Here is a 15174-nt window from a genome sequence, read left to right on the forward strand (position 1 = left end):
AGATCAAAAGAAAGCCCCTAGAGAATGATGGGCCTAGGTGTACAGAGAGAAGTAGACAGAGAGAAAAAATCTACTTATCTCTGATCTTTTATGACAATCTTGGTGACTGGAGAAAACTAGGGTGATATTACATCATCTCCTTAGTACATCCCAAACTCAACTACTAAATATTGTTCTACGTATAAATGGAAAGTTATAGTACAAATATTGTCCACTTTTCCTTAGAATCTTTTTTTTTTGTTCTATTGGAAATAATTGATAAATGTACCTGGTCAATAAGTTCAAACTGTTATTTCATATTAAACATCAATATTTTATGAAGCAGGATGCAAAACTTGCATAAATTATGCAAAATTTACTGAACTGTAAGTCACAAAGGGCCTCCAGTGGGTTCCTAGCCATCATCTACTCACCAAAAGGAATTAATATGTACAACTTTGATGGAAAAGAGGAGAGGAAACACTCTATTTGAGAGATCCCTACTCCTTAAATTGAAAAATGAACTAGTTCTCTTAACATACAAACAATAGAAAGCAAAAGTGATGAACAGAGTGCTTTAATGATACCATTTTTGTTTTTTCTTTCCTTTTCCCATAAATCCCCCTCTTTTTGTAATTATTATTACTACAGCCTTTATTTAAATTTTCATTTTAAGAGCTACCATTTGTTGAAAATTTTTAATTCCAGGTGTTTACATGGGTTGTCAAATTTACTCCTTTCAACAACTCAGTGAGGCAGATAAAATATTCTATTTTCCAAACAAGAAACAGGTTCAAGAGATGAAATAACATCTAGTAAATGGCAAGGATTTGTTCTCCAGTCTCAAAAGTCTATGTTTTTGGCATATTGTCATGCTGAATCCCACCATAGTGGTTCTCCTGATTTAGCCAGCAAAACACATTTACTGGTCAGTAGACATGTGAAAGGTGAAAATATTGGAGTCCAAATAATGCCGTGCTGTAGTTTTCAAAGCAGTCCATGTTTCATGAGCCTGCAACAAAAAGAGTACAAATCTTGATCTCTGAGTATGTAGAATACATGCTGAATCATTTATTCTGATTATGATTTAGATATTACAAGAAGGCTAGAAAAATTCAATAGAAAAATGGTACCAAATAGGGTATTGTTTTTACACTTGTAGTGAACTGTTTAACTCACTGCTCGAATGTTTTGCAGCATTTGTGGGGTCACAGTATGAACCAACATGGTTGAGTCCTGTTACATCACAATATCTGCCAATTGATCACAGAACTGGTCTACAATTATAGGCAGGAGTGTACTTGAAAATGTCAACATTCCATGAAGAAGACACAGTCTACCAGTCTATGTAATTATTTAATTTGCCAAATAAGCATATGTCTTGTTTTAATACCTCTAAATGATGTCTGCTGGAGAAAAGCAGGCATAAAATTAGATGCATTATTCAAGCTGGTAGTTTTCATCTGCAAATGCTAGGCAAAAACAAGCTGATCCTAGAAGACCAGTTAAGAGCCAGCCATGCAGAGTAAAGAGGATTGAGGCCCCAGGAAAACAATGACATTCAATTTTTTTATAACTTTATACAGCTCTCATGCCTGGCCATTGTGAGAGACTGATAAATGTTGAAAGAATGAAAATGAGAAGGAATAAATTAATTAATTATACATCTCTGGTTTCTAAATTGCCAAATTTTAAGAGGGAAATTGTGAATTATTGAGATCCTCAGACAATTCGGCAACTTCATCTTGCCTGGAGCTTTCATGTCTTTTTCGACCCCAAAGGTAAACATGGAATAAAACTGGTTAATGCAAGTTTCTACTTTATTTTCCTTTGAGTGAGCATGCAAACGAATGTACAAAAAGGCAAGCAAATGAAGGAAGGACATTTAAGGCTCAGATAACTTTCACAGAGGAAAATTAGCTGCTGAAAACTGAGAATGAACCAAAGTGTCACTACTATCGAATCAACCACCTACCTAAGCATGTATTATAGTACATACTTTTATAATACATAGTTTACGGAGCCTTGACTACATACATACCAGTTATTTTGCTAGATCCTAAGAATAATTACACGGCACTTAGTCTTGAAGTCTAGGTTAGGAAGATGGGTGCACAAAACACGTAATTCCAGTGTGAAATTTTGTAGATATTCACATGTGAACAGTATGCAAACAGGATGGAAAAAAAGAAGGGTAAATACTCCTCAGAAAGAAGGACGGGGCATTTGAACTGAGTCTTGAAAAAAGAGATAGCTTCTTAGACAAAGCCACCTCTGGGGGAGGAAAGAGCAGGTATAGAACAAAGTAGCTTGAGAGGACAAATCAGGACCGAACTGGTGTGTAGCTCCAGCTGTTGCAATGCTCTATTTAAGAAAGATAGATGACAAAGCATGCATTTCAAATGCAAATACCTGATCAGCCAGTGTGTTTCCCCATACTTTTGGTCTGTGATCCCAATCCCAGTAATCCTGCAAATACACGTGTCTTTTGAGTCGTAGAAATTGGTTTGCTGGATCCTCTAACAAAAATGGTGCACCCAACACATCTGCAGTTCAGAGACAAAAAGCACAGCATCTTTTAGGACAATAGTTTACATCTCCAAGTTTTCCCTTAAAGAAAGGATGAGTGCTTGAAAATGAAAATCTAGACAAGCTATTCCCTCAGAGAGATGTCTGCTCCTTGCCCTTTGTCACCATAATACTCTGACCATCCTATCTGACTTGCATGCAGTATGTGAACAACAATGTGGAATGGTAAATGGAGGATTTTAGGGCTCCTGTACCTGTATAGAACCCTGCGGATCTGGGATTCAAATTCCTGCTCTATCACTTTTTTGGGCAAGTTGCTTAATTTATCTGAGTTTTATTTTTCTTGTAGATAAAGGGGTATAATAATAGTGATACATATAAGATTGATATGAGGATTTGATAATTTAATGGATAAAAAGCACCCAGTTCAAACCAGGCAGTCAATAATCTTATTCTTGCTTCCCTAATCCCCAAAATAGAACATGTCTTTCAGCTTGAAGCCAACTGCTCCAAATTCTGACACCAGGCTTAAATTGTTAGTATTGACCTATCCATCATTAAATCGAACTTGACTGTATTTGGGTCTCCTTCCCACTCAAGGACTTTCCATTCATTCCTAAATAAAGCACATTTGTGCTTAGAGTTGTCACTTGAATCAATATAAAGGAAGACACATTTTCTCCTGACCTATATGTGGTAACAATGCAATCTGTCCATAGTTTGTGATAAAGAACATTTTATTGCATAACCTAATTTTAAGCAATATGCTAGACCCTCTACAGCTCCATCATTAACAGGTGTCTATATGGACAGGGTCACAGCTACAAGACAAGCAACTTCCCCTCAAGGGCTTTCTGTGTAGTTGGGATTAAGGATCAAAGATACAAAACACAACCAGGCAAACAGGATTTGATTGTGCTAAAGGAGTGTACTAGACAGCGTTGGCATAGAGCTCCAAAACACAAGTAGGAGTGCTCATGGCCAAGGAAGTGGCCCAACCTGTTCTATGAAGCAAAGATTAGATTCAGCAGGATAGGAGAAGGAGCAAGACTTTTAATATTAAGCTGGAGAAATGATATGAGAAAAGTGTGGACTTAGGTACCTATAAGACCGATGTCGGAAAACAGTAGTTAGAGGTGGCTAGAGGGAAGAATTATGTTTAAAGATATAATAATAATAGTTAATATTTATTGAGCATTGTGCTAAATACTTGGCTTGAATCACCATATTTAATACTTACAACAAACCTAATAAGTAGCACAGTTAATTATTTCATTTTATAAATCAGGAAACTAAATCATAGAAAAGTCAAGTAATTTGACTAAGGCCACACAACTAGTAATAGGAAGAGATGGGATTCTCACTTCAGTCACTTTCTTTATTATGACTAAGAGGCAAGAATACTTGGGGTCAAATAATAGTAAAATTATAATAAATCTCTATGTACCTACAGAGAACTTTGTAACATAAAAACGTTTATAATCAATTTATCTTTTTTAAGAGGGTAAAGGGTTTCACATGTCTGCCTATCCCTTTTATAACTCAGGACAAACAGCACTAGAAGAAACAAGGAAACATTCATTATTTATACATTTCCTATGAGCTCATGCTTTTCCAAGTTAGCCTTGAGCTCTAAGCAGTGTATTGGCTCTGTTATCTCTAGCTTAACTTGCCAATCCAGTAAATTCTAGTTTCAAATGCATATATGTTGATAGCGAGTGTTGCTCTGGATATTATACATTGATTGCACTGCTCTGAGAGTCAAACACTGTACTGGGAGCAATGGAGGATAGAAATTGGCTCAGACCTATTGCTTATCAAATTAGCAATTTTATTTATTCAAAGATTTAAACAACAACAAAAAAGTCAACTTCAGAAGGTATTAATGACAGATGACAGAAGTAATATTGGCCTCCTGTTTGACAGTCCAAATGGCATGTCTGTGGTGGCCATTCTCCAAGATGGCCCCTAAGATCACTGCCCCCTGGTATTCATATCCTTCTGTAGTTTCCTCCTACATTTAATAGGGCTGATGTGTATAACCATAGGATACTGTGAAACTAATGGTGTGAGATTTTCTACTGAGGCAAGGTCATAAAAGACATTAAGCTTCCACCTTGCCCCTCTCTTGGGCTACTTGCTGTAGGGGAAGTCAGCTGTCATGGTATGAGGATGATCAAGCAGCCCTAATGGAGAGGTCCACCTAGTAAGGAACCAAAGCCTCCCACAAACAGCCATGTAAGTGAGCCACCTGGGAATCTGAGGCTTTCACTCCAGCCAAACCTTCAGATGGCTGTAGCCCCTGTTGACATATTGACTGTGACCTCATGAGGCAACTTAAACCACAGCCATGGAGCTAAGCCACTTCCAAATTCTTGACCCACAGAAAATGTGAGATAATAAAGTTTTATAATTTTAAGCCACTGAGGTTTGAGGTAATTTTTTATGCAGTAGTAGATAACTAATATTAATAAAATACATTGTAAGCATATACTAATGTCAAGATAAATTGGGAATCACCAAGGTTGGGACTAAGTTGAGGCAAGTAAGATGCTTAGGGCACAAAATATGAGAAGGCATTCATACTCAGTGCTAGGCAAATTTTGCGCTTGGGGGGCCTCACTTGCCTCATCCTAGTCCAGGCACTGCTAATCATCACTGCATGTCAACATAAGCAAGAAAATAAACCTTGCCTTTAAGGAACATCTAGTCAGAGTTCACAGATAATTATAAACAATATATATTGTGATTAAGCCATCAAAAGTGGGTGTAATTAAGTCTAATATTGCCATGGCAGTGTCACAGAGAAATAGGCTTTGAGTTGGGTTGCAGAGGATAAGTATGACTTCAACAGCTAGGAGCAAGGAAGCAGAAGCCAAGAGCAGGTATTCCCGGCTGAAAGAGAGGGGAGAGCCAAGGAACTGGCTAACAAAGAGAGATACAGGTTCAATGACCCCTCATTTGCCAATGTGGTTATGACTTGTGGTGTAGATGTGCAGTTTAATTTTGAAAGACTTTTAATGCTGTACTAAGCAGTTTGGACTTCATCTTCTAAATAATTAATGATCATTTTTGAAAGAGAAAGTGATAGGACCAGACCTAGTTTTGAAAGAAATTGTTGTCAGTGGTGCGAAGGGCAGATAGTTAAAGGAAGAAAGCAGAGTAAGGGAGATGAGGTCAGAGACTGAATAGTCTAGATGAAATATAATTCAGGGGGGGTGACAGTGGGGATGGGAAGATAGAATTGATTGAAGAGAATCTGAGGGAGCCTCCCTCATTCATTTGAACTGAAAGCCCAAGTGTGGACTGACTAGCATTGAAGTTTCAATTTTAGCTGAAATGTACTTAGAGGTCACTTTTCAGATTTCTCTTCATTCACTTTGAAGAAAAGCTTTTACAGGATTTCCTGTTTTATATATTATTATTCTGTCAAAAGGCTCTTTTTAAAACAAAATGATGGCTATTGGAAACAGATCTGATGTCATCAATATCTAATAAATATTTTTAAATAACTGATGCTTAGGATATAATTTAAAGCTAGATACACAGTACAATAACTGTTCAAGACAGTGTTTCTTGGAATCATCCAAAAGTAAGAAACAAATATTCTGCACCACAATTATCCTGGTTGCATTGTACAATCACTAAGAGGAAAAAATTGCTATTACACACATCTTGACTGAGAAGCATTTAAAAATATATACCATAGCTATTTTAAGCTCTAATAATTCTATCTTTTGTAAATCATCTATCTTTTTGCTCATGGAATAGGTCTGACTGATACAACCTCACCCCCACTCCCATCGCAGAACAAAGCACCTACCTCAGCACTATGTACCCAACAGACATCCAATAAATATTAATTGATGATGATAATAGCATCACCCATGAGAGAGACAGAAAGTAGTATTTATTATCCTGCTTTACAGATGAGAAAATTGACATACAGAGATGAAATGACTCACTCAAGGTCACATAATAAGTCGGTAGCAGGGCTAGAAATAAAATGCAAGTAATACAGAAGAGCATGCCATAATCCTTTCTGCTTGAGAAGTTTCTCCTCCCTTTTTCATTCTGCCTGATCAACCTTGAAAGTTAGTGAGAGGAAGATCAGGATTTTCAGTTTGTGAGTCTATCTATGTATATGGCTGGGGTTTGAAAGCCAAACCCTGAGTTTTATTACTTCATTAGTTTTTAAAAGGCATTTTTCTTTTAAAATGTAGGCAATATCATCCAGATTAATGTAATTTTAAAACATAATGATCATAAGCTATAAAAAATATTTCTCCATTTCTTTCCAACCTTCTACATATTCTCCATTTCATCTCACATTATAGTCAGTTTTAATAGAACTTGTCAAGCGTAGTTCTACTAAGCATTTCTTGGATATCCTCTGCAGAAAATTCTATGCAGTAAAAATAAGGCAGACACTTCAGAATCTGAAGATATTTGGGGTTACAGATCTCCCAACACAAGTTAAAAAAAAATCAGAATATCCAAAGTCTTGTCTTGGCTCTGATGGGGACTAGTTAGGTCACCAAACCACTTCCTAATGTTGTAGAGAAATCGGGTGTGCGTGGTATTGAAGGCCAGGACACGAGAACTCTGAGAAGGAAGTTGGTTTATTTAGACCGGCTGGACTCAGCGGACTCTTGTCCTAATAAAAAACGGAGCCCCGAATAGCATTTTTTGGTTTCTTTTATATGGAGGAAATAGGATTAGGGAGACAAATGGTGATTGCATGCAAACAGACCTTTTGTTAGTTTCTTCAGTGTTTTATCTGAGTATCACATAGGTTATTTCCTGCAGGTAAGTTTGATTTAACACAAATTCCCCATATTCCAAGCCAGCTTCGATTTAGCATATCTTCCACATTCTGTCTGGATGTAACCTTGAATACACATTCAGTCTTACATCCTTTCTGAACATTCAAAGATTGTAGGGCCTATATTACTTATTTGGACTTTTAGGGACTAGGTACACTTGGAAACAATTTTGAATTTATGCACAGGCTATATCACTAGTTCAGCACATCCATTTTTGGTTCTGTAAAATAAGAGTGGATTATATGATCTTTAAGGTCTCTTCCATCTCTAATATTTTGAACTGGAATGTATTCATAGCCAATAGGCCATTAATTAAAAATTACTTTCTTTATGTGGTAATATGGTATTATGTTATAGGAAGCATGTAGAACATGCTAAGTGACACAGTTGTACTACCCTCAAGGAACTTACATGCTGAGAAATTCAGCATAGAAACAGAAATAAGTAGGAGAAAGAGAGAGCAAAATAGACCTATCTAGTTAATAAAATAAATTTAAAAATGTATTCACTTTATGCACAAACAAAGGACTGAGTGCCCATTACAGGCGGATGAGCAATTTGGGAGTAATAGAAGCTACATAATTAGAAATGGAAAGACTCCCTATTTTGCAATCATCCAAGAAAGGTTGAAAAGGATTCTTTAAATTTGATGGTGCAGAAATAACTGAACATTCTATGCATACTATGCCCATGACCATGAAATGATAATTGTGGTAGGTACCTATACATTAAAATGATCAGAAAGCCTAAGATGAAAATGAAGATACAGAATTTAAAAAAGAGTCTGACAGTAAATAGCTGTTTTCTTCCACATAAAGAGACCTCATTAAAACTCCAGGCCTCTCTTTTATCCTTTATGCACTTTGACCTGGGAAGGGAAAATGTCTTCTTTAATTGGCAAATTTGGGAAGCATAGTTTGTTTGGCATGTTCAGCTTAGCTTTTCCTTCTTCCTCTTTGAGAGCAAGATGCTATCAGAGGGCACACTCTCTTCCCTGTTCATCTTACCTGCATTCGGATGTTAGATTTGTCAAATTCTCATGTCCAGCTATCAGACCCTTTGTGTACATCTTCCAAATTAGCCTTTCTTAGTAATAAGGGAAATATATTGCCTTCCAAAATCATGTTTGGTTTATTTCTCAACTTGATCAAAACCAGAACAAAGAAGGGGAATGCTATTTGTGGAGGGGGAAGAGGATTAGAGAACTCAGGTCTGCTGTCACTGAGCCTAACCAAGAAACAAGGGAAAGACAAAACAAAATACCGATGTACTGGCAGGGGCACTCCAGCCACAGGAGCTTGTCATCCCTGGACTGCCACAACTGTGAATTACTTTGTTTGTGTAACTTTCAACATCTGTACATCCTTGAAATAAATGTAATAGGATTCAATAGGGGCAGAAGGTAGAAAATGCCTGGCAGATCCACAGGACAGGTTGCCCCCTAGCCATTACACTTCCCTTAGGGGCTGGTTGATACTGATATTTATGGTGTTACCTGATACCTGGTACTAGAAATGAAGAATAAGTACTATCTTAGTGCCTCAAGTTTAAGAAAACTTAGGTGTAGGAGATACTGAATGTAAAGTGAGTATAAAACAGTTAGCAGGCAGTATAAATATTTAAAGAATAATATTTATGATTAACTGTTATAATTAGACTGATTCTCAGTCGTTGACCTTAAAATGTTTGCCTTTAAAAAATTAAGATGCAAAAGAGCCCAGACAATTATGTATGCACATAAATTAAGTGCTGAAATCAAGTATAAATGGTATTAGTAAAGGAGAACCAAAAGGATTAAGAAAAAAAAATTAGCCAAATGTCTTGAAATATAGTAAAGATGTCACAGATGCCTCCAACTATAGGAGAAATTCTATAATTTTGTGAGAAACTAAAATACTCATATTTAGGTTAATATTTTATTAGATTTTAATATTTCATTCTTTTAGTTAAGTAAATACTTTTCTTTAAAATAATAAAAAAGCTATTTTATTTTCTTCCCACTCAAAACTTTGGCCTCTGGTCCAAAAATTATACTGGGAGATGGATGAATAAATGACATCAGATTTGCTCACTTGATAAGAATTCAGATAAAAATTGGAAATAAAAAAGAGACAGAGAGATTAAGAAGACAGAAAGGAGGAGGGAGGGAGATTGGGAGAAAAAGAATTCGAGTTGTGAGTGCAAAAAAGTGGAGGGGAAAAAAGACAAAAAAAGAGTAAAAGAAGAGAAAAACGAAAGAAGTCAGAAGAAGGTTAGGAAAAAAGAAAAGAGGTTACAAAAAAAGAAGAAAAAGGTAAAAAGCCATGAGACAGGGGGATAGGGCAGATAGGGAAAGTAAAAAGAAAAGAGGAAGGAAAGAAATAAGAAAGTGGGGTTGAACTGCGGGCCCAGTCACTTACCCTGCTGCCGGGGCATGTTAAACTGCCTGTTAATAGAATGCTTTCGTAGCTGAACTTTTAACCCTGCCACTTCAGGTTTTATTGACATTAGGATTGCTGATGTGTTGAGTACTTTGAAAGGTAAACAGAAATTGGTATCTCTTGAGTGTAACGTCAGTGTGGGAGGAACACAAAGGCTTAGCGGCCGTAATTTCCAAGAATGAACTTTGAAGCCCGCAGATCTTTTAGTAGTTTTTAATCATCTGGAAAGAGAAGTTAGTATCTCATTGGATACAGCATTTTTATATGTAGCGACTCCTTCTGGATCACTGCCCTTGTATGTTGATGGGATTCCCACCTCTATTGCCATGACAAATGGTGACATGTGGGTAGGGAAAAGGATAGCTTGTTTTTACAATGTCTGGAGAGTGCAACGAATCTAGATGTAGGCAGTGGCGTTTTTTCTCCAACAGAATTCATTTTCCAATGTATTCTCACTGAATACATTCATCAGAGCATGAATCAATCTTAAGCCAAAGTGAGTGGGCAAAATTAAGAACAAAATCTTATAAAATAAACCAAAACTGTATCAAAGAATACAAACTTTCCAAGGAATTGTAGGGTTGCAGGTATGACTGCCTCTGGCAGAGGCTGCAAAAGCGCGAACTGGGCCCACCAACAGAATTGTGAGGAGGAGAGTCCCTCAAATTATCAAGTTATCAAAAGATAACTCAAATTATCTTTTGAGTTTCTCAAAACCATAACTTTTCACATTGTGACTGATTCTCTGGTCATAGAGTTAGAAGTCTGAGTGTCACAACTTGATTTTAAAAAATACAAGTAAAAGTCTCCCATGAATATAAGAATTACCTTCTACAATAATAACAGCAAATATTAATACTACTTTGTTAAGTCCTTAAGTGTCAGGGGTTTTACATACATACTTAAACTCAATTCTTATAGCCACCCGGAAAATAGGTGTCATGATCCCCATTTCACAAAAAAAGAAATTAAGACTTAGAGAAGTTAAGTGACCAAGTATCATAGCTAATCAATGATGGATTTGGATTCACATCCAAATTCTGAATCCAGGTCTTCTGAGAACCAAGCTCTTCTTTCTGCTAAACAATCTATCTTCACTGGCTCTACAATGCAGAACTGCTTCTGAAAACACGGTCTCCTCCTGAAATTGTAGAGCCTGTACTGGAACCATTGATACCACAAGACAAGACCAGGAGGTAGGGAGCTGGGTGACCTTATCTGACAAAATAGAACAGAACCAGGAAACAACCAAGGTCTTCCCAAGGCAGTTCCTACTGTACTGATGGTGAAGAGTAGCCCTATACACTACAAATTCCACCTCAACAGAGCATTTATTAAAAGCACATTGTGAAGATGTACTTACCAAATCCAATGGATGTGTCATGATGATGGGAGGGAGTGTTGCTGGGGGTGGGGGGGAGAGGTGGGGTGGGGGGTGGGGATGAATGGGACCTCACATATATATTTTTAATGTAATATTATCACAAAGTCAATAAAAAAAAAAAAGCACATTGTGCTAGTTTACATAAAGTGGAAATATGAAAATATTTGGAAGGTGTTTCCCTGAGTAAATAAATCAATCCTTTACCATTATTGGATTTATGTTGATATTTATGGTTGTTTCTAATTTATCTCTTTTGTTTTTTAAAGATTTATTTTTATTTATTTCTCTCCCCCCACCCCCCACCAACCCCAGTTGTCTGTTCTCTGTGTTCATTTGCCACATGTTCTTTTGTCTGCTTCTGTTGTTGCCAGCAGCACGGGAATCTGTGTCTCTTTTTGTTGTGTCATCTTGCTGCGTCAGCTCTCCATGTGTGCGGTGCCATTCCTGGGCAGGCTGCACTTTCTTTCACATGGGCTCTCCTTAGGGGGCGCACTCCTTGCGTGTGGGGCTCCCCTACACGGGGGACACCCCTGCGTGACAGGGCACTCCTTGCGTGCTTCAGCACTGCGTATCAGCTCCACACGGGTCAAGGAGGCCCGGGGTTTGAACTGCGGACCTCCCATGTGGTAGACGGATGCCCTAACCACTGGGCCAAGTCCGCTTCCCATAATTTATCTCTTTTTGAGGCATTTTTTCTTGTGATCCTTCTAAAATAAAAAAGAAACATATTTCTTTTCCCTCAGGAATCATGTTCACCTGATTTGATTTGACAGTTGGCATTCACCCACTTGTCAAACAGTTTAGGGGTTCATGTCCACATTGTTGACTTGAGTATGCTTCTCCTCACTTTTGGTTTCAGAATTCCCATTAGGAAAACAGATAATAAGGTCTTCTCCTTACTGACCCTAAATCAAGTTCTAAACAAAAGTAATTTATTAGACACTCTATGATGGAGAAAAACATTTTTAAATAATAAAAGATAACCAAACCCTTTTTAAAAAAATACTTGTTTTCTTATGATAAGCAGAAGTGGTCCAGGGAAGTGCAGATGACTAGGCTGTATTCTTAAAAGAAAAAAGAAAACAAATAAGCAAAGGAAAGTTTTGTGTTTTTTTAAGATGTATTTATTTGTTTATTTCTCTCCCCTTCCTCCCACCCCCATTGTCTGCTCTGTGTGTCCATTTGCTGTGTATTTTTCTGTGACTGCTTGCATTCTTGTCAGCGGCACTGGGAATCTGTGTCTCTTTTTATTGTGTCATCTTGCTGCGTTAGCTCTGTGTGTGTGTGGTGCCACTCCTGGGCAGGCTGCGCTTTCTTCGCACGGGGTGGAGCACGCTCCTTGTGTGGGGCTCCCCTATGTGGAGGATACCCCTGCGTGGCAGGCACATCTTATATGGGGCAGCATTGTGCATGGGCCAGCTCACCACATGGATCAGGAGACCCTAGGTTTGAACCCTGGACCTCCCATGTGGTAGGCAGACACTCTATCCATTGAGCCAAATCCGTTTCCCAGGAAAACTTTTGATTCAAGCTATTGTCTTCTACTCTAGAGCTATATGCCTATTAACTTAGTTTTTCTTTTAAGTAATGAATCTGGCTCTTAAGGATGTCAGTCTCCTGCAAATAGACTGCAAATGGTAAAGAATTCTTTTTTGAGATCTGTAGGGCAAACCCAACAGTATAAATATTTCTCTATCCTTAGCTTCTGGTTCTCAACTTGTGATTTCATTATTTTATATATAACTTTATTTATTTATTTATTTATTTATTTATTTATTTATTTATTTATTTAATTTTCTTTCTTGAGGTAACAGGGCCAGGGATTGAACCTGGGACCTTGCATGTGGGAAGCCAGCACTCAACCACTGAGCCACATCGACTTCCCCAAGTTGGATTTTTCATTAGCCTTGCTTGTTGCTTGTTTTTGTTTTTTCAGGAGGCACTGGGAACTGAATGGGGGCCTCCCATGTGGGAGGTGGGAGCTCAACTACTTGAGCCACATATGCTCCACTATTATTTTTTGAAAGTGAAGTCAGTCGAATCAGTTGTCTTTTTAGATAAACATATTTGCATCTCAGCTGAAGTTAAAGTTAATTCAAACCTGTTCCTGAAGCAAGTCTACAAAAGTAATCTTGCAGAACCATTTCCTTTTGCTAGATGTATTCACAGTGTTTTAGCTTTGTGGCCTTCCACTGTCACCCTTCTAAAGTTAACTGCATGGATCAGTGGTCAAGGTGAAGCATTATAAGCATTATACTGATAGGCTATAACCTGACCATGATTTTAAATTACAATGTGCTTACAGTTATCAAAAACATTGTAACGTTTTTTAGCAAAAGCAAAGTTAGGTACTACATTAATGCTAATATTCAAAAAAAGAATATGGGGTTTGAGTTTGTGAGATTTTAATATGATCGGGCATTTCTTTTTTTCTCATTAATAAGGAGACCATGACTATGTTATTTAACTAATCTGTGTTCATCTATGTATCTTTACGAACACTAGAAGAACAACTGAGTTAGTAGTTGGAATTAGATGAGATAAAATTGCATGAAAAACAAATTGTTAGAAGTAATGTTTCTGTAACTTGTTGAGCTGCCTTTTCCTGTTCTTTTATTTTTTTTAAATTTGAAATAAAGTTATTTTTTAAAAAAATTACAATGTGCTCCTTAAATACTCACATAAACTGAGCCAGACTCACTTTCTTCACGTGGAGGTCAGGTCTCACATAGCCTCACAGAATGTGGGGCTGTAACTTAGTATGTGACTTGGTGATAATTGCTTCATAAAAATTTGGCTAAAAACTTCTAAATCATTTATTTAACCATATCCCAAATACAGAGTGTAGTACTGATGTTTAAAACTATTTATTAAAATTATTGTTATGCTTAGGAATAAAGCTCTGATCACACACACACAAAGATACATATATATACAAAGAGCTGATTATATACACACATATATAGGTAGGCTTCAAGCATAATATACAAGGTATAGAAATTTATTCTGATTTAAGTTTCTTCATCAGAAATATTTATATATATATTAGAGGTTTAACTGTGAAAATAAATTACTCCTTTGTAAATGTTGTTCAGTTTTAGTTACAAGAAAAGCAAATGACCTCTCTGTTCAATTCTGAGATATACTACTGAATTTTTGGTTCAATTTGGCAGCCAATAACCTGGCCTTCAGTGCCTTCATTGATCAGTCTTTAAACACCACTTCTCTGAGTTCCAGCTTGCCCTGAAGGTTAATGAATTAATGTTCCCAGAGTAACTTGAAGTCTTTTCATAATGGTACTATGGAAGTATTAACAGTTTCTAAAAGACATTTTATAATAATTTTTTTTGTTCAAAGATACCACAGCACTTCTTTTAAGGCAGCAGTTACACTGACTTCTTAGCAAGAGCAAAGCATTAATGTTAATACATAATTAGGAATAAAATGATCACACATGATTAACACTAACACTTACAAACCACAGCATGACACAATAGTTAGGTTCTTCCAATGCTTTAGAAATGGTCTATGGATAAAGCATGTTAGTTCATTTCTTTAACAGATCAAAAGGATTGACACCTGATAGTTGAAAAAGACATGATAAGTAAAAAATAGATAGGCTCTTACCTATAAGCAATGTTGAACACAGGGCCACCTGAAGCATTTTATAGGCCATGATCCTGTTTCAGGAAGAAGAGATTTATTTATTTTAATTTAGTCCACATAAAACTTTAGGGCATATTAGTGCTTTTTATGAGTATGAAGCATTTGCAGCATACCTACCTGATAGGTCTATATGCTGAGACAAGTCAGAGAGAGGCCCTTGCTTGGTATGACCTTTTTTATATACCTCCTGCTTTTTTACCCTTTGGACTTTTTATACTGACTTTTTACAGGCTACGCTCTTATATGGGTCACTTATTTATTTACCAATAATGTAATGTTAAAAAGAAAAGATGGAAAAACTGGATCACTCATGCATTGCTGGTGGGAGCTTCTGTGGTACAGCTTCTGTGAAAAACAGTTTGGTAGTTTC

At 36.9% G+C, this 15174-nt stretch overlaps 1 protein-coding gene across 1 annotated transcript; it reads right to left on the reverse strand.

The window, feature by feature from the left end:
* Positions 1-540: 540 nt before the first annotated feature.
* Positions 541-14943, reverse strand: C4H3orf85 (chromosome 4 C3orf85 homolog). Its single transcript, XM_058296423.2, has 4 exons — positions 14922-14943; positions 14766-14818; positions 2392-2525; positions 541-991 (listed from the first exon to the last, which is right to left on the reverse strand). Exons 2-4 carry the CDS (start codon positions 14812-14814, stop codon positions 902-904), a joined length of 273 nt encoding a protein of 90 aa, XP_058152406.1. The 5' UTR covers positions 14815-14818; positions 14922-14943; the 3' UTR covers positions 541-901.
* Between the last annotated feature and the right edge of the window lie 231 nt (positions 14944-15174).

The sequence above is a fragment of the Dasypus novemcinctus genome, chromosome 4, assembly GCF_030445035.2.
Source record: "Dasypus novemcinctus isolate mDasNov1 chromosome 4, mDasNov1.1.hap2, whole genome shotgun sequence".
Classification (NCBI taxonomy): Eukaryota; Metazoa; Chordata; class Mammalia; order Cingulata; family Dasypodidae; genus Dasypus; species Dasypus novemcinctus.